This window comes from Epinephelus lanceolatus, chromosome 1, assembly GCF_041903045.1.
Source record: "Epinephelus lanceolatus isolate andai-2023 chromosome 1, ASM4190304v1, whole genome shotgun sequence".
Lineage (NCBI taxonomy): Eukaryota > Metazoa > Chordata > Actinopteri > Perciformes > Serranidae > Epinephelus > Epinephelus lanceolatus.
Window position 1 is genome coordinate 30824391 of NC_135734.1, and position 18750 is coordinate 30843140.

General features: G+C 40.3%; 1 protein-coding gene across 2 annotated transcripts; it reads left to right on the forward strand.

Moving 5' to 3' along the window:
• Nucleotides 1–1189: 1189 nt before the first annotated feature.
• Nucleotides 1190–17300, forward strand: LOC117257105 (coiled-coil domain-containing protein 30). 2 transcript variants are annotated; one of them, XM_033627007.2, is made up of 21 exons: nt 1190–1568; nt 3824–4000; nt 4097–4217; nt 5979–6190; nt 6270–6362; nt 6812–6977; nt 7494–7565; nt 8454–8569; nt 10163–10270; nt 10726–10830; nt 11109–11207; nt 13800–13922; nt 14150–14248; nt 14319–14416; nt 14526–14634; nt 14871–14983; nt 15295–15436; nt 15819–15955; nt 16093–16210; nt 16853–16914; nt 17008–17300. In XM_033627007.2, the coding sequence occupies exons 1-21, from the start codon at nt 1512–1514 to the stop codon at nt 17219–17221; spliced, it is 2541 nt and encodes an 846-aa protein (XP_033482898.1). In that variant the 5' UTR covers nt 1190–1511; the 3' UTR covers nt 17222–17300. The 2 variants fall into 2 exon arrangements, with proteins under 2 accessions (XP_033482898.1, XP_078025446.1); XM_078169320.1 differs by lacking the exon at nt 6270–6362.
• The last annotated feature ends 1450 nt before the right edge of the window (nt 17301–18750 follow it).

An 18750-nucleotide genomic window follows, 5' to 3' on the forward strand; every position in this document is an offset into this window, starting at 1 on the left:
CATGTTACAATATTGTAATAAATCCCTCACGAGCAGGAGACCAGAGTAGCGTTCGGGAAAAAGGCCAGTTTATTTGAGCACTCCAAAAACTCCGGTAACACTCCACTCCGTCCCAAACGCTGACTCTTCTAGCGTAACAGACACACTCCATACACACATTCTCGTTTACCATATCTAGCGGGCACCCCCTCCCCTTTCTGCTCCACCAACCTCCAGCCCGCACACTGACTGACAGCGTAGCCTGTAAACAGAGCTCAGCTGTTTATTTAGCCTAGCAATATCTCCGGACTATAGTAGCTGCAATGGACGACTTTGAACACGATTTTGAAGAGTTACTTGTAGCGGACACAGACCCAGGGCCATACCTGTTTGAGCCGGAGCACACAGATGAGGAACTTGGATACTGAGCGGGCGAGAAGAGAGGCTGAATCCTCCGCTCCCATTTTGTTGCACAGAATGGGATTCGGTGCTACTGCTACCATTGTTGGGGACATATCTCACCAGGAGGAAAAGCGCCGCAGAGAGTGCATCACAAGGAGTGAAGTTGCGTCTTCTTTTCCTCGCAGATGACGGTTCGGGTTCATTCTCTCCTGTTGCGTGGTAAGTGTGGTCCATTCGCAAACTTTATAACTAAAAAAAACTTCCACTACTCTCTATCTACGAACTACTAACACTCTCTGCTGTTTCTTCCTCCTCCTTCTTTCCTTCCGCTGTCTTCGTTGGTTCATTTATACACGCGAAACGCGTTCTCTGGCTGGCTGGATTGTCCGCTTGGTCTGCCATACATACATGGCGGCGCAAGATGGTGACCTCTCTAAAGCAAGGCCCTTGATATATATATATATATATATATATATATAAAAGCATAATTATAAGGCTACGAAAACCAAACGAATTTTATTTTATAGCGATTATAGACTTATATAAACATATTAATGGATAGAATATTCAGATTTAGATTCAGATTTGACAATAAACCATGCCAAATATTACACACTGGCCCTTTAAGTAAGCCAAAGATTAAATATGAAATGATTCTTACACGAGGTTTCATTTTTACTGGTGTTTATTAGTGATTTTGAACTATTCACGCTGTTCACAGTCCCACAAGACCCCTTCAAGGACCGACGGACAGCCCACAATCACAGCGCGCAAGACCCGTGAGTTTTTACGGTTTTTACAAGTAGTAACAGACACAGAGAGATACTCCTTACTGTACATTCCTCCAGCCTCTGCTCACATCACGTTTCCACTCTTCGTCGCTGCTTTTTGACGTTAAAGTTTCGACTTCCTGTTTATTAAATCCCGACAAAGACGGTGGGAAGTTGAGTGAGTGCATTCTTGTCCGTTACGTACCGTTATTACCGTTGGACAGCAGCTGGGAGACGATAGTGGGACGTTTACGTCGCGGTGTTGTGGAGGCTGAGCTCTGTACCGATGCCAGCGGACTTTCGGTGGTCGCAGTCGGACTTTTTCGGACTAAAATTAAAGGCTGAAATGTGATAAATGTGATGGTTAACCGTGGTCGAAAGTTTTTCCCCACTTCAGGACTAATGGACCAATCAGAGGTACGAACACAGTCTGCGTTTTCTTCGTTTAGTTTACTTCACGGTTAGCTAAAACCTAAAGGTAAAACTGTAAACCGTTAAACAAATAATGTACGTGAACGCTGCAAAGATGGTGACGAGATTAAATTGACTTTCTAACAGTCTCCCATTTGTCACTTTAAAGGTTTAAAACATCATCTTAGTCCACCCTGTATCACACAACAGTATCACCAGCTTGTTTCAGCTCTACAAACTGTACTGTTTACACTGGGTGCATATTTGTCCTCGTTGTTTTGGCTGCACCAACCCTTCAAATAGATTGTTTATGTCTTGTGCATTGTGCACATACCTATTTCCTCTCTGATATCCTGATATGGTTTGCATCTTAGGAAAGTTTGGGTTCACCAGACGATACAAATGTATTTTGCTCTGGGAAAACTTGTGTGTGTTATTGAATGGGAGTTGGTTTGATGTCAGCAAACTAGCTCTCAATATGATAAAAGTAAATTCATGGTTGTTGGAAATCTAACAGAAATTGATGGAGATACTGAATGAAAATCTGCGATGTTGAAATTGAAACATTTCTTAGTGGTTGTAAATGATCATAAACAGACATTGAAACAACATATTGACCATATTAAAGGAAACATTTCTAAGCCAGTAGCAATCCTGTATAAATCTAGGGACATATTAAGCCCCAATGCCTTGTATTTAATTCATTTTTCACTCATATTATATATCTTATTGTGTCTTACACAAAAGCAAGCCATAGGTATTGATATTGTAATAATAATAATACACAATAAAATGTATTTGATGTAGCACCTTTCACAGAAATTAAGTGCCTCACAAAATACCATCAAGCAATCCAACAATGAAACATGCAATCAATAAAAACAAAGGCAATAAAACAAGGCAACAAAAAGAAAGTTTAACTTAGGGTACATACACGCTACTGAGGCCTCAAACAGAAACACACCAGGGAACAAGCACTGGACAATTTTGGTGGGAGAAGGCCGTTTCCGCAGACCATAAACCTAATGGAAGAGTTTATAAGTGTTGGAGCCACGACTTCAAAGGCACGATCACCATTTGTTTTCAGTCTGGAGCAGGGGACAGACAGTAGATTGGTTATTATGATCACACCAACGTGCTGTTTTAACTGTAATGACTTGGTATATTATAAAAAAAATGCAAATAATGTACAGACCAAAATCAAAGTCACTCCCTGACTGTGCACAAATGTTTTTTTTAGTACAAGAGAGCAATACGATCTGACATATTTGTAAGTTTACCACACAAAAAGCCCCCCAAAACAGAGATTACAAGCTATTGTTGGGGTTAAATTGTATAACAATGCAATTATAGATTTAAAAATGAGTCATTCATCTTTGTTTTTTTAAAAGAATGGTTTACAAAGCTATTTTTGAGGGTTACAAGAGTCTGAATGATTTGGATTTTTTTTTTAGCTTAAATTGTTAAGAACGTAGAGCAGCCTTGTATTGTTTACACTTATTGTCATATGTGTGATGACTAAATAAATAAAGCACACACATAATAAAACACAAACAAAAAAAGATGTGTGGGTTTCAGCAAGTGTGGCTGCAGAGCATGTGATTAAACATAATAACTAAGCTGTAAGGACTTCACATTAACACAGATGAAATAAAGTGTGATCAGTTAGCCTATTGTTCTGTTATCCAGTTATTCCCAGTGTCAGACCACCACAGATAAACAAGGAGGAAGCTGTTCAGCGGAAACATTTTGGCGATGCCAGCTGTCTCCACAGAGAGAAACAGCTGCTGCCCAAAATGTGCAAATAACTTTTGCCACAGCCAAAAGAGGTGGCAGCTATCTCACTATAGTTCAGAGTTGTAGAGCCTTTGTTGATATAGATTGTTTTTACAAGCTTTTTGCCATCTTGAGATATGACATGTTAGCGTTATTACGACCAGGAAAAAAACACAAGGTTGATTATTACCTCATCTTATCTGAAAATGTTGTTTATGTATTTTAATCTTGTATCACCATCACTTTCTCTCACAGAAGTGAACCGGAGTTGAAGGGTGAGATAAAGAAATAGGCCACATATTTTAATAATGATATTGTATCTACAGAGTAGAATTACATAATGTTCACATTAGAGACTAATTGCAAAGATGTCATTCAGTGTCTCCTCCAACAATGCAAGTAGTCAGAGACAGTGAGCCCTTTATAAGTATCAGATCAAGTCAGCTGTTTGTGACCATGTCCACATGTCACCACGCCATCCCCAGGAGGAGCTGCAGCAGATCGCCACATGGTTCACTGAGGAGAGACTCGCTCCTGACTCCCCTAGGGAGGCTCAGCTGTGTTTGCTATGGAGGGCTCTCCAGCGCACAAGAAGCCGTCTGAACAGTGTGAAATGGGACCTGGACACCCAGCGCTCCCAACACTTAGCAGAGATGGCAGAGGTCAGTCATCACTATTGTGTTATCAGTGACATCAGAGATGGTCAAGAAGAGCAAGAATAAGTCAAGGTCTGTGTCAATTTTCTGTTTCTCTGTAAGGTACGCAAGTCCTTGGAGCAGATCCGGATCTTTACGGAGCACAAAGATGTTTTAGCTCAGGAGATACAAGACGAAAACGACCAGCTCAATAGCCAGCTGCAACGTCTAATATCCCTTCAAGGTACCTGTACACAATCTACAAATAAGAATAATCCAACAGACAGCAACAGTTCAGGGAGTTACTGATAAAATGAAGAAACATAAGCTTACTTGCATGGGTAGAAAGTCCAAACAGGATTAACTGAGAGTCCACAGGCAACAGGAGTAAGGCAGGGAAACGTGCAGGCTGACAGAGCCATATTCAGAGTCTGGTAGGTTCTAGGTAACTGGATGTATGTCTGAAAGCAACAGCACGACGTATATGTAGACAATCTGGTGGGCTGGTTAAACACTGCAGGGCTGATGAGGGAAAGTTGAAAAAGGTGAGCAGGTAAATGAGAGTCAGGTGACTGGGATAGTCTGAGGGCATCTGTAGTGGCCATTTTACATGCTCAATTTCCCTATGCCACTTAGGCCTTGTCTAAGCATACATGGGTTTATTTGCAAATGAAGCTTTTTCGATGTGTTTTGGTGTTTGGTCCAAACTGTGTTTTAGGTCACTGAAAGTGGACCTTTTGTGAAACTGTGTCCAGGGTAAAGATGTTCAGAAAGTCACAAATGAGGCAGCATTTCATGCAATGGCGGACATGGCCAAAATAGTGTTAGCTCTAACCTTGCTAACAGGACTTTTTACATGTTTTTTTTTTTTTTTTTCTGTTATGGCTTATCCTGTTGGGGGTCACAGGGGCGCTGGAGCCTATCCCAGCTGACATTGAGCGAGAGGGGGGGGCTCCACCCTGGACAGGTTGCCAGACTATCACAGGGCTGACATACAACAAACAACAACCATTCACTCCTACCAATTAACCTGCATGTCTTTGGACTGTGGGAGAAGGCTGGAATACCCTGAGAAAAGCCACACTGACACAGGGAGAACATGCAGGCTCTGCACAGAGGGGCTCCCCCTCCCCTGGGTTTGAACCAGGATCCCCTCTTGCTGTGAGGTGACAATGCTAACCACAGCACCACTGTGCCGCCACTGCAACAGCAAGTCCTCTGTTAATAGCTTTTTTCAGGCGTCTGATTGGCCAACATCTTCTTTTTCTTTGCGTGGCTTTTGGGTTATGCTTATATTGCTGCCTGTTGGTTTGGCGTACTCTTGACAGCACTTTAATTGTGTTTTCATTTGGACGGAGATTTATTTTAAAACAGTGCTTGTGTGGGTGGGGATTTTCCTGAGAATGAAGGAGGTAAAACTTGTTTTAAAAAATACTCTTGTCTGTGTGTACAAGGCCCTCCAGTTCAACCTGTTTTTGAAGACCCAGTGTACTCTAATGAAGCAGGCAAACCTTGAAGGAGGTTTATTTGAGATTACAAATACGACAGGTCCTGTTCCTACTTAGTTGTTTTCACACAATCTTGCACATTATAGCACACTGTAACACTGTACAACACGGTCAAAAACTTATTGCAATCCAAACCTACGCAGATTTCACAGCATCTTCCTCACCATTTTGTACCAATTTATTTTTTGGCCATGCACACTGAATGGCCTTCCTGCACCATACTTGTCATAAATTACAAATCATGCCCGTATTCTTACACTGTATGACAAAATAATAGTTAATATAAACATAACCTAAGCATAGTTAGGACATAGGACTGTGGCTAAAGGGATGGACAGAAAGGCAGAACAGGAACAAAAGGACTGAGGGTGACATTGTGATACCAGCCAGTGAGCATTTATCCCTAAAGAACACAAGCCATGTTGGCAAAGCTGCCTCAAACTGATGATTTTAAACCATTATAAATCCTACTCTGTCACCATCTTCTGTTGTGACAGATGCCCAGATAAGTGAGGTGGCTAAGATGCTGTACCAGCAGGGTCTCACAGAGCTGATTCACAGCAGCCCCAGTGAGCAGGTGGCCTACCTGCTGGTGGAGAGAGCCTCCTTACTTGAGACGAATGAGGGTCCTGGCAATCTAACGGGTGATGGAAGCACAGCCAGCACACTGGGGACCGAAGCCCAGGCGCTGAACACCACTGCACACCAGGTTAGAGGAAGAACCTAAAGACATGAAGTACACAAACACTTGTCTTATTCTGATGATGTGGTCTAATGTTATTCCACAGTCTTCCCACAAGGGGGCACCACGTCATAGCCAGAGCCCATGGAAGAGACTCTTTGGACACAAAGCATCACAGAGCAAACATACTTTTATTCCTGTATGTGTTTTTATTGGCAGTAATGTTTCTGCATCCCATACTAACAAACACTAAAAACTGCACTCAGTTTCATTACAAAATTAGTGACAATCAGCCGCGCTGGCTTTATTTTGTGTATCGCAACATGCACGCTTGAATATAAGGATGTCTTTGCATGTTTTCCATTCAAAACTCCCGTTCAGCAGCATCCACATTAACTGCAACTTTTTTTTTGTTCCAGTGTTATTAAGCTCTGTTACCAGCTCAGACTAGGGAACTTTGCATGGCAGAAGAAATTCAAGACACTACACCACTGATGCATCTTGATCCAGTGCACTTCTCAAGGTCTCTTATCTGTTCTTGCATGTGTTTACGAACATGTCTTGTTTGTATTCATCAGTTCTCGTTATAGTGCGGCAAATATTTTCCCGCTGGTCATTTGGTCAGTCGCTCTGTCCTTCTCTCTTCAGACTGAGGCCAGGCACTTGGCCGGCCAGCCAAGCAGCGTGGAGAGGGAGTATTTCCGTCTGGAGCGGGATGTGGAGGAGGGCTCCCGCCGGCTGGCCATGGCCCACAATGAGATCCGGCGTTTGAATGATGAGTTGGAGTCTGCTCACTTGACCCAAAGAGCTTATGGTGGGAGAAATTAATCAGCTATTTACAAACAGTTTATCATTCTGAAAGAGATTTTCCATGGTGATAACACAGTAGCTTGACGTCATCACTATTTCAGCGTTTCTTGATGAGTCACAAGAAATTGCATTTTGATATAGTTCTTAAGTTTAGAGATTAAACATGATTACCTATGACCTTTTTTCTTCATTCACCATGGAGGCGTGCAAGAAAATCTAATCATTCTTCACAAATTTAATGGAACTGAGGGTGAGCAGTATACAAATAATAATGTTGTGGGTGAAGTTTTCCTTTAGATCATTGTTTACAGCACTGCTAGAAAAGAAAACATCACAAACTTTCCGCAGAATCCTTAATAAATATTATATATAACGAGCTTTCAGGAGTTATTTTGCCATTATACAATATCCAGACAGACTCTGAACTAAAACTGAAGTTACCACCAACTTCCACTGCTCTCAATGGATGAGGAATCTCTGCCAGCAGCCTTGTGTTTATTCTTACATCTGTGTTTTTTAGAGCCTGAGCTGCAGGCAGCCCAGCAGGAGGTAGAGCAACTAAGACAGGAAGTACAAAAACTGAAGAAATATGGTAAGAATTCTTTTTCATGTGTGTTCTTTAGTCTGTTTCCAAAGAATTGCCATGTTACTGAGTTTATATCGGGTGTAAAAAGGAGGAAAGAAGCTGTGCTATAATCCCCGCACAGCTCAGATTCATCTATTTTATATATTTGTTTATTCTGTTCACACAGACTGGAGGTTATATCAGCACGCACTGGGTGAGAGGAAAGGAACACCCTGGACATGTCACCAGTCTATTGCACATACAATGAAACACAGTCATATTTGTACCTTAAGAGAATTTACAGTTTCCATTTTGCATCACCTGCAGGGGTTAGCTGTGTAAATGATGCGTACGTGCAAAAACCATGGATACGTGTCATATATAAGCTGATGACCTATTAAGTATAAGTATCGATATGCAAACAGATGTTTATGAGTGTTTCCACATCCATTCATAGCGTCCTGTGGAAGTGGAAATGATGCATGTACGTGTGCACCCAGCTCCAGAATGACTGAGATTTATAAAACAGGATCAAGTGTACGTGCGGCCTTATAAGTCTGACGAAAAGAATGCATATGCATATTTCTGTCTTTGTGTGCAGTCACTGTTGTAGTCGGTAATCTACAGAGTTTTATGGTCTTTAGGCTGTGGGAGGAAGCCCACACAAATAGGGGGTGAATGTGCAAACTCCACACAGAAATATCCACCTTATTGAGCCACCCCGCTGCCCTTTATCTCATCCTCACAACAAAAATCACATTTCCTGTTAAATCATATAAAAAAAGTACCTAAAATGAAATAAAATATCAATGTTTGTTATAGTACATGCAATCAACGAGCATTTCACAGAGTGTAATCCTGTAACAGGTATTATTTATTATCTGATGAGTGCTTTGTGTGACTTTATTTCAAAAGAAATGGTGGAGCTGCGAAAGGCCAAAGAGCTGAACGATCGTCTGGACCTTGAGATCAGAGCCCTGAGGAACAGGGTGCGCACCCTGGATGCTGAGAAGAGCTCTCTGCAGCAGACGGTAAGATACCTGCTGGAATAAGGTCTTTTATTACTAAACATTATTGTCAGAAAACACTACATTTATGAATTTTTGCAGCAAAGACTTTCGACTTTCAGTACCAGAATAAGCTTATATTTATAGCACTTATTTTGTGGGTATAGGCCACACACTTCACTCTCAGTGATGCTTTATGTTGGTAAGATCTTATAAATTGTAAAGTATGTAAGTGGTGAAACAAACCCTTGCCCTGATTTCTTCCAATTAAGTACAGGGGCAGATATGTTAGTCTTCCTTATTTCAGACAGTAGGCCCGTATGCTGCTCTCTGTGGTCTAACATGATAATAAATGTAATATTTTTGGGTTTGTAAATGTTGATCAGCCAAAACAAGATTCACGATGAAGTCACTTTAGGCTCACGGATATTGCAACAGACTCTTGTTACTGTTTTATAGACCTAAACTATCATTAATTGCAGCCCAGCTCAGTAGTAATGTGCATTTGTTTAGTACTGTTGTGGCTATAATGCAGTTACTGTCCATATTATTAGATCAATGGACTCATAGTTTTCACAGAGCATTCATACTGTTGTATCTGAGACACTTGTTTATTTAGCACTGCATCTGCTCAGTGTGGATGGTGTAGACACAGCTCAGTAACCACTACACTTGTTTATATCAACTAAGTGATATTGCGGTTGCTTGCACTGTTTTCCTGTCTGTTAAACCAGTGGATGGGAAACAGCATAAATATTACCACTGTTTAGAGTTGCTAACCACAGTGTGACACTGTGAACACTTCTAAATGTACATTAGAAATGTTGGCCATGGGCTTAGATGCGTAATTGTTTTTGTATTTTTTGTATTTGTGTTTTAAGTGTTAAGTGTTTCTCAATTGTCTTATAAATGTGTGCCACTGGTAATAACGTCGACAGACAAATATTATACACAAGTGTAATCGTGTTACTGCACTGTAGAACTAGTTGATAAGTTGATTGACATTGATTGATCATTGACAGTGATAACTGATTCATCTTCTTTCAAGAAAAAAATACCAAAGCTTCTCAAATGTTGAGATGTGTGTCTTTTAAGCATTATAGCAAACTTAATATTTTTTAATAAGAAACTTGAATATGTCAGCTTGTGCCAAGGGAAACAAAAAAATTAAAGGGACATGTTTACTACCTTTTGATGCAGTATAGACCAGTGGCTCACGACCTTATTCGGGTCAAGTTCCCCTAAACCAACACACTTTCAGTCACAGGCCTCCATTTGAAAAGATTTCACTTCAGTCACAGGCCTCCATTTGAAAAGATTTCACTTCAGGAACCTCCATCTGAAAAGATTCCAGTTGCTAGATATGATTAGGACCAGATTTCTATAGTTGTCAACTACAGTTGGCAAGATAACCACAGAAGAAGTGAAACCTCTGCTCAGAATAGTCTCTTTTGACTCTTTCTCACACTGACCTCACTTCAAAAGTGAGTTAAATAGTGGAAGTAAACTTCAGAGAACTGGTGAGAACCATGGGTATAGACAAAATGTTTAATTGAGAAAATAGTCAGCAGATGAATCAGTAATGAAAATACTGTTCTGTATGTGTGTTTGCCTCAGGTGGTGTCTTTGCAAGAGAAGGTGCAGCAGCTGGAGTCCACCCAGCAGGAGCAGCAGCAGCTCCTTGCTGTGCAGGTTCAGGCCAACCAGTCCACAGAGCTGGCTGAAGTAAACCTCATTGCTTAAACTCATTATGAGAACAAATAAATGTTGAAAATCTGCACAAGTTATAAAATCAAAGTATGCCTGAATTCTTATGTGAATATAGAAGCGATAAACAGAAGAAGCTCATTGCTCAGGAGTGAATAAATGAATGCAGTTTGCATTCTAATGTCATTGGTCATGCGGAGGTCTTGCATGAATGCAGAGCTATGGAGAAGAAATAGATCCAACAGCTTTTTGTCAGCGTTGGGTGAAGTGGCATTTATTCCACTTCCCTCTGTCTCAACGAGGAACTCAAAATGGCTCACCATCACCCAAAAAACTGACAGTAAATAGCTGTAGTCAAAATGTTTCTGCTCAATCTAATCTAGCAACAACCTGCTGCTACAGTACATTGTTTATGGTGTCTCATGCATGTGTATTATTCTCAGAGATAAAGATGCAGTATATATGTTCCCCAGGTGGTGTCGCTGCAGAGGGAGGTGGAGCGGCCGGAGTCAGCCCTGCAGGAGCTGCAGCAGCAGGCTGAGCAGGTTCAGGCCAGCCAGGTCAATGAGTTAGCTAAAGTAAGTCCCATTACACAGATCCCTGAGAAATACATCTGACACTGAAACAGTCAGAATGTAATTTATATCAAACATACAGACATTTATCGTTATCACCATGTTTGCATGTATTATAAAGGATAGATGCCAGTTTAAAGTAGGATACAGTACAGACCAACTGGTTTCAGATTTTTACTACATCACTAGTCTTGTTCCTTAAGATTCTTCAAAACAATACACCTGATAGAGGAATGTGTATATTTGTGTTGAAAAAGTAGCTTCTTGTGTCTGTCGTTTAGTGTCAAGCAGCAGAGCTAGCACAGAGCAACCAGACCTGCAGACACTTACAGGAGGAGCTCACTGCTCAGACGAGACGCCTTTTAGGAAAGGAGGAAACTGTGAGTACATAAAAATTTGAACAGACTAATGGAAGTTATCATGGATAGTTCATATTGCTGTTGAACGCACAACAATGTGGCCCCGACTGCTTCGTTTCAGCTCTCCTCCAAACAAACAAACTGATCAAAACCACCATCAAATGTCTCTTATAATGATTATAAAGAATCCTTCAAGTGTTGTGACACCAAACCTCGCAGTAAGTCCTGAAAAGCTTCCAAATTCTCTCCAATATTTATGCCGCATCTTTTTTAAATTGCAGTTTACCTTGCCAGTGCACCATGCTGTGTATCTCTTTAAGCCAATAACTTGTTTAAAGATGTCAGTGTAAAATAAAAGAAAATCCTGGTTAAACACTGTATACTGGAGGATTTGTGAGCTTACAGTAAAACTGCCTGAAGACAAGACACGTATTGTTTTGAAGTATTTACAGATATATCAGGCACTGTGTGTTTGTCAGCTGATGTGTTACCAAGCACATACACACACCTGTGACAGCTGTAGCCGGAGGCGCTATGTTTCTAGGTTGTCCGTTCATCATGAATGCGATATTTCAGGAACGGCTGGAGGGAATTTCTTTAAATTTGGCACAAACGTCCGCTTGGACTTGGTAATTGCGACCTCACAGAACATGTTTTTGGCCATAACTCAAGAATTCCTGCACTAATTATGACAGAATCTCAGTGTCTATAATGTCTTTAATAATAGGATAAAATTATGAAGTGATCACATTTTATATCCAAAAGGTCCAAGGTCAGTTTCATTGTGACATCACAATGTATTCTGGCCATTTTTCGATGCCATATCTCAGGAACAGACAGACAGGTCATCTGACCAAATGTTTCTGAATCAGTGACACTGATCTTGGGCGTCCACCTTGAAACTGTGCTGATTGTAGAGCTCTGGTAGTTTCTTTGCAGCTGCATCCATATGTGAAGCACTGTCAACTGTCATGACTACAACTTCCTACATCCTGTTTCTCTGGTAATCATTGCTCAGGCTCATTGCTTTGCTGATACTGGAAGAGATATTTCAGTCTGCTTTGTTTCAGACTCTGGGCCTATATTAATAGTGAGTGTGTGTGCAGTTAATGCTGTTGTTCTTCTCTACAGTATAATGATAATGAGTCTTATTCTGACAACTTGTACTGTCTCAGTTGCAGAGCTGCACATATTAATCAATTATTCAATTGATAAAATCGCTCGACAACTATTTTGGTTATGAATTCATGCAAAAATGCTAAAAATGTGATATTTCCAGGTTCTCAAATGTGGAGATTTGGTGATTTCCTTGGTCTTACGTTATAGTATATTTGATACTTCTGGGTTTGGAAATGTTGATCAAGGTCATTTAGGCTCAAGGACAGTGTAACAGACTCTTATCACTGTTTTATAATGTTTTGTAGACCAAACGATTACTCAAGAAAATAATCTACAGATTAATCAGTAACAAACATTATTGTTAGTTGCAGCCAGGAACAGTTGCACATTTGTCCTGTGCACGTGTAGCAATAATCTAGCACACTGTCCATAATCACAGATCAGTGGACTGATTGTGCTTGCAGAGGATTCATTCTGTTTCATCTGAGACTCGTGTTTGATTTTAAAGTTCAAGTGATAGTCATTGTAGCACCATGTGATGAAGCTCCCTGTACTTCTCTGTAGAAACAGCATTTGAGTCAGGGGTGTGGAACCTGTGGCTCTGGAGCCACATGGGGCTATTTAGCTATTCTGCATTTTTTTAAGCATTTTCATTTTTGTTTATCATTGTTTTAGGCCTACAGAAATTATGCACCTATGCACAAAATGAAAAAAAAATGTTTAAACATTTCGTCAGCTAAAATGTGCTTCAAATTTCTGTGGCCTGGCACCTTTTTCCCAAAATTTTGCCACACCTCAAAAGTGGTGGCACCTTAGGTAGGCTATCTATAAATCCAAATCCAGAAAGTTTCAGAGGAGAATAGAGAATTTAGTAGTGTGCAGACAGTTTCATTTGCTTTTACCGCCAGCTCTGCACAGTTTAAGTTCCAAATACTCATAAATAGCCCACTGCAGAATAGCCACCCTGTGGTAAAAAAAAAATAATGAATGCTCATGGAGACCTACTATTAATGTTGATTGGCTAATTTGGACTTGATATTATTCTTGTTACCTTCATTATGAGGCTACAAAAAATATGTTTTGTGGCTCCAAATAGATTTTAATTTTGTTATTTTGGTCAAAAATGGTTCTTCTGATAGTAAAGGTTGGCGACCCCTGTTCTAAGTGAAAACGCCATGTTTCTCACTGGAATAATATACGTCAATAGAGTGATAACTTCCATTTCACCAAATATACACCTAATGCCTTTTATTCAATCCATTTAAAGTGTGCTACATGTATTATATTAGATAAGGGTGCAAACTGCAATGTGACTGGTTGGCAGAGGCACACAGCTACAGATTACAAAGTATCACCTGTTGGAAGCTTTGGTGCCTGTATTATTTTCAAATGTAAAAGCTCCCACCAGTCAAACCTTTAAAGTGCACTGTGATTGTGGACCTTGTGCTGAGACAGACATTTGGTAACTGCATTGATCTTCATAATGTGTCTCAGGTGGTGTCTCTGCAGAGAGAGGTGGAGCGGCTGGAGTCAGCCCTGCAGGAGCAGCAGCAGCAGGCTGAGCAGCAGCTCCTCACTGTGCAGGCTCGGGCCAACCAGGCTAATGAGTTAGTCAAAGTAAGTCTCACTGTACAAATCCTGGAGCATAACGAGAGATTATATCCGCTTTAATTGCTATTTTTTATTTTTATTTTTATGTCAAACAGCAAAGGTTCAACACAGTTTTATTAATCTCTATATGCATATCTCTGACCGACCCCAAACACATAAGTAGAAACATGACTCATGAAATTAAGTTGTGGTCGATGAACGGTACCTGAATATTGATCTTGTTGTGTTTCCAGTCCCAGGCAGCTGAATTGATTCAGAGCAATGAGATCTGCAGAGATTTACAAAACAAGCTCAGCACTCAGTCCAGATGCCTGCTCAACACAGAGTCAAAAGTGAGTACTTCAACTGCAATAGTCTTTGCTGCTTGTGCATGACGTCAAAAACTTTTTCTTATCCTCTCAGATACATTCCCTCAAGCAGCAGCTGGATCCTTCCCATAATGAGCTGGATAATCTTGTAGCTACCATCTGCGCCAAAGAAAATGATTTTCAGCAACAAAAGTAGGAAATTCTACCTCTGTACACCATCCAGCAGCTACTGTATGTGCATTCCAACTCTCAGTGTTGCAGAAACATATCTGTTAGTGAAGGTTTCTGTATGTGTTTGAAGGTTGCAGAAGCAAAAAGAGACAGATTTGCAGCATTGTGAAAACACTCACTGTCAGCAAGACGATAAAGAACTACAGCTGCTGCAGAAGGAAGAGAACACACTGCGGAAGGTAATGTTTACATATTTGAATTTACTGGAACATTTACCAGGCCTACTGTCTGGTGACGTGTTTTACCTTCCATTTATTGTGCGACCTTTGACCAGACCTTTGACTAACCCACGTGTTAATATCAGAGAAACCCAAGCTGTACATTTATTTGAATGTGCCAGTGTGAGTTGCACAATGTACTACATGTACTGTGAATTCCCGTCACTGCTGATGACTGTCTGTATTTTGCACCGTAGGAGTGTCCTGATTATCAAGACGCAGTGAAGGCTCTATTGGCCACCCAAGATGAGTGCGAGACACTCAAGAAGGAGATCTGTGACACCCTTAAATGCCTCGACAAAGAGCGGAGGTAATAGGCTCATGAGTATGATGTTGCTGTCAGCTGAAAAGCACAACACAAAATAAAGCTTGACGAGACTGTAGTTTATATTTTAGCCGAGGGATTCTTAAAGTTTTGATGGCTGAGTGCCAATATAGGGAACCAGCACATCACTGAGAGCCACACAGCTTCAATACATAAGATGTCGGCCACTTTCAAGAAGCTGTCCTGCACAAACTCTCCATCACTCACTGGCTTACCATGCTTTGCAACTTTGTGAGCTACCACATAGCCTGCCTGTGTTACAGCTTCTCTCCTTCTCGTGGTCCATCTCTTTACAGTAAATACCACGAAATGAAGGAAAAGCACAAGGCCAAGCTGTGTCGAGCCAAACAGAAATATGACGATGAAACCAAATGGCGTGACGAGAAGATACAAAATCTAGAGCGAGAACTGTCCTTGTGTTCCCATTCAGTAGCAAAGGTAAATCTGCAGTTTGTAATGCCTTCCACAAACAAAACCAGAAATTCAAATTCAGTTATTTGTTTTATAATTAATTAATGTTCAGGACTGATTTCAGTATCAATATTTATTCTCACCTCCGTTGATATAAAAACGTTTGCTCTGGAAAAAAGGTTACGGCTTCTCTTCTTCTGTATAATAATATGTTGACTCAGTGGCCGCCGTAGCAGGCTGTCATGGAAAGTATTAAACTGTGGTAAAGCTGAAAGTCCCCAGGAGACGCTGATTCATAGTGTAACTCCCACAGTGACACACCTCACAGACATTTCTTTTTTTTTATTGATAAATAGCATTATATATTGGTTGATGAATTGAAGGAATTCAAACTGTTTTTCTTTTACAGGAAAAGGAGCTTACCATAAGTATCACTGTGGAAAATGAGAAACTACTTGTTGAGAGGAGAAGGCTCCTGCAACAGCTAGATGAGGAGGAGCGCAACAAGAAAGCCAGTAATCTAACAGCCTCTTTGTCCAAATGCAGGTACTGAATTAACAATTCGTCAACACTAAATCACACAACGAAACAGAGTCTAAACATTATGTTCAAAGGATTACTGCACCTTTAGCTAAGGTGTCGTCACTGACAAAGATCTCTTCATTGTTTGCTTTAATCTCAAGGGTGGATTTTCTGGAGATGGAAAACAAGAAACTAGGAAACAGAATACTCCACATGTCCAATCAGCTAGCAGTTGTGGAACGCAGCCTGCAAAACATGCAGTCACTCCACTTTGCTGAGGTACCGGGCATGTCTACTTCATCTTTATACACAGGCTACGATCTGGAGTTACTGCTGTAGTTGGGCCCTTGTAAAGCTACATTAGATCAACTACCTTCCTGACTAGAACTAGATATTTTACTGAAGTAAAAATACCACATTGTAAAATTACTCTGTTACAAGTAAAAGTCCTGAATTAAAAAAATTACTATGAATGTCTGTACAAAATATCCATCCAGTACTGTAGCTGTTGAGATATTTCAGACTGGATCGAAGTGGTGGACCAACTAACCAACAGTGCCATCCCTAGAGTCATGCATAGCACAGCTTAAAATGGACAGACAACTTAGTTATTAGATCTTTAAAACAAGTTGGGTAAAAATGTAAAGCTTGGCCAGAGAGTGGCATTAGGGAAAAGGCCACATTAGTACCTGGATTTAAAAAGTTTATGTTCTCCACTGTGGTTATTGTAACACACCTCAGGCTGTTGGGCTCAGCCCTCACAGACTTTGCTTCTGCCACAGTGTTTGACAAATACTGAGCGACCTACTTTGCTGTTTCTGGAGCCAGAGGCCTCCATCTTTGCTAAATACTGTCTAAAAGAGAGAGATGTATTTCTTTTCAAAACGATATATTAATCCAACATCATTTTTGTTTAATTAGGAACTGAAGAAAACATCTAATCTTATGCAGGTTTTCAAATCCCTCCCTGTACAAACTTCAAGGTAAGTGTGATCCCAATTTAGAATTTAAGCAAACCTGTTTGCTTGCTAAATAAAACGCAATAAAATGACTATGAATTTTGATTGTGTCTCCAGTGTGAAGATGCCTGAGCCGTCTGAAGTTCAGAGCCTCTTGGACAACACTCAGAGCAAGCAGACAGACGTGACTTCCTCCCCTCATCATTCGATCTCTGGGCCCCTGTCTCGATCGGCAGAGATGGGCTACCTGAATCTGACCTCAGCTCAGAGAAAGTCAGACCACTCTGCTCCCTCGGCTGCCCTCAGCAGCTCAGACAGTATGTGTTCCTGAGACTTCCTGTCGATCTGCAACATGAATATACTGTACAGAGATGATTTTATTTGTAAGAAAATTAAATTAATGATCAAAATTCTGTGCCGTTATGTTTAATTTTCAAGTTTATACTGAGCACTACAAATCTGAACGTTCCCAAATCTGAGAAAAACTTTGCAACAGTTTCTTGTGTGAAACACTTTAAATATTTCTGTGAAAAATAAATCCACATCCTTTAACAGTTCCAAATCCACACTTGAAGCTTGTCTAAAAACCTGACCTAATTCGATTTGAATTTACCCTCAACAGGCGAACACAACCCACGCACAACTGTCTGAGTTTCCATCATGTGGTTTTTCTTCACACTGTTTCTTGTTTTTTCCTTTTTACAAATGCATGTGGTTTTGCGTAGTTTCACTCTGGACCCTGTTGTCATGGTGAAACCACAGTATATACTGTAGCAACTGTTCATTCTTAGCTGGCGTTAGGAGCTGCAGCTCTGAAGCTTTAAGTAAAATATACTTTTATTATCAAAGTCCTCAAAATGTCCTTTTTGTTCTGATTGCAGTGGCTGGCTGCCTGATGTATTCCTTGGCATTTATACCAGGAACAGTCAATTGATGGGCTGCAACTAACAATTACCTGCATTATTGACTATTCAGATGATTATTTTTATGATGTATCTATCAATCATTTAGTCTATAAAATGTTAATCAAATGTGAAAAAACACAATTTCCTGGAGCTCAAAGTGACGTCTTCAAATTGCTTCTCTTGTCCAACCAACAGTTGAAAACCTAAAGACTCTTAATTGACTATCATAAATGATTGAGAAAAACAAATTCTCACATTTAAGAAGCTGGAACCTGCAAATGTTTGACACTTTTGCTTGAAAAATGACAGAGACAATTAATTGTTTATCAAAGCAGTTGCATATAATTTTCTTTTGATTTTCAAAGATCTAACACACTGAGACATCTGAATAGACAGTTGCTACATCTCAAATTTTACCCCCATTTCAAACTATAATGCATACACAATATTAAAACATTTAGTATAATGTGTAAGAACAGTGCCAGATTTGGGTCCTTTAAGTACTCAAACATATAGCCAACACTGCTACTCCAAAGCTTGGACATTTTAGAGAACCGAAGTGGCTTAATTACAAACTATTCAAATAAACAGCACCAGAAATACTGACCAAACTAAATCATCTTCATTATTGTTGTTTCACCAGTGTCTCTAGAGTGCAGCCAGGGCAACTTGTTGCACAACGCAAAAGGAGCTTTCAGCAATACCTTTTGATGAAGTCAGACCACCTGCAACAGGCTGCAAAGATGTAGAACAGTTATATGGACCTTGATGTAAATGTTAAGAACTCACTGTACTCTCAAAGGTGCTGTTTGTACCTCTGGAGAAAGATAGTTTATTGTCAAGTCTCACTTTCAGGTCCTCAAATACCAACACTTTGGATTGGGTAATCGGACCAACCAAAACATTGATATTTGATGACGTTCTCCAGAGTTACATACAGCATTTAGCATTATAT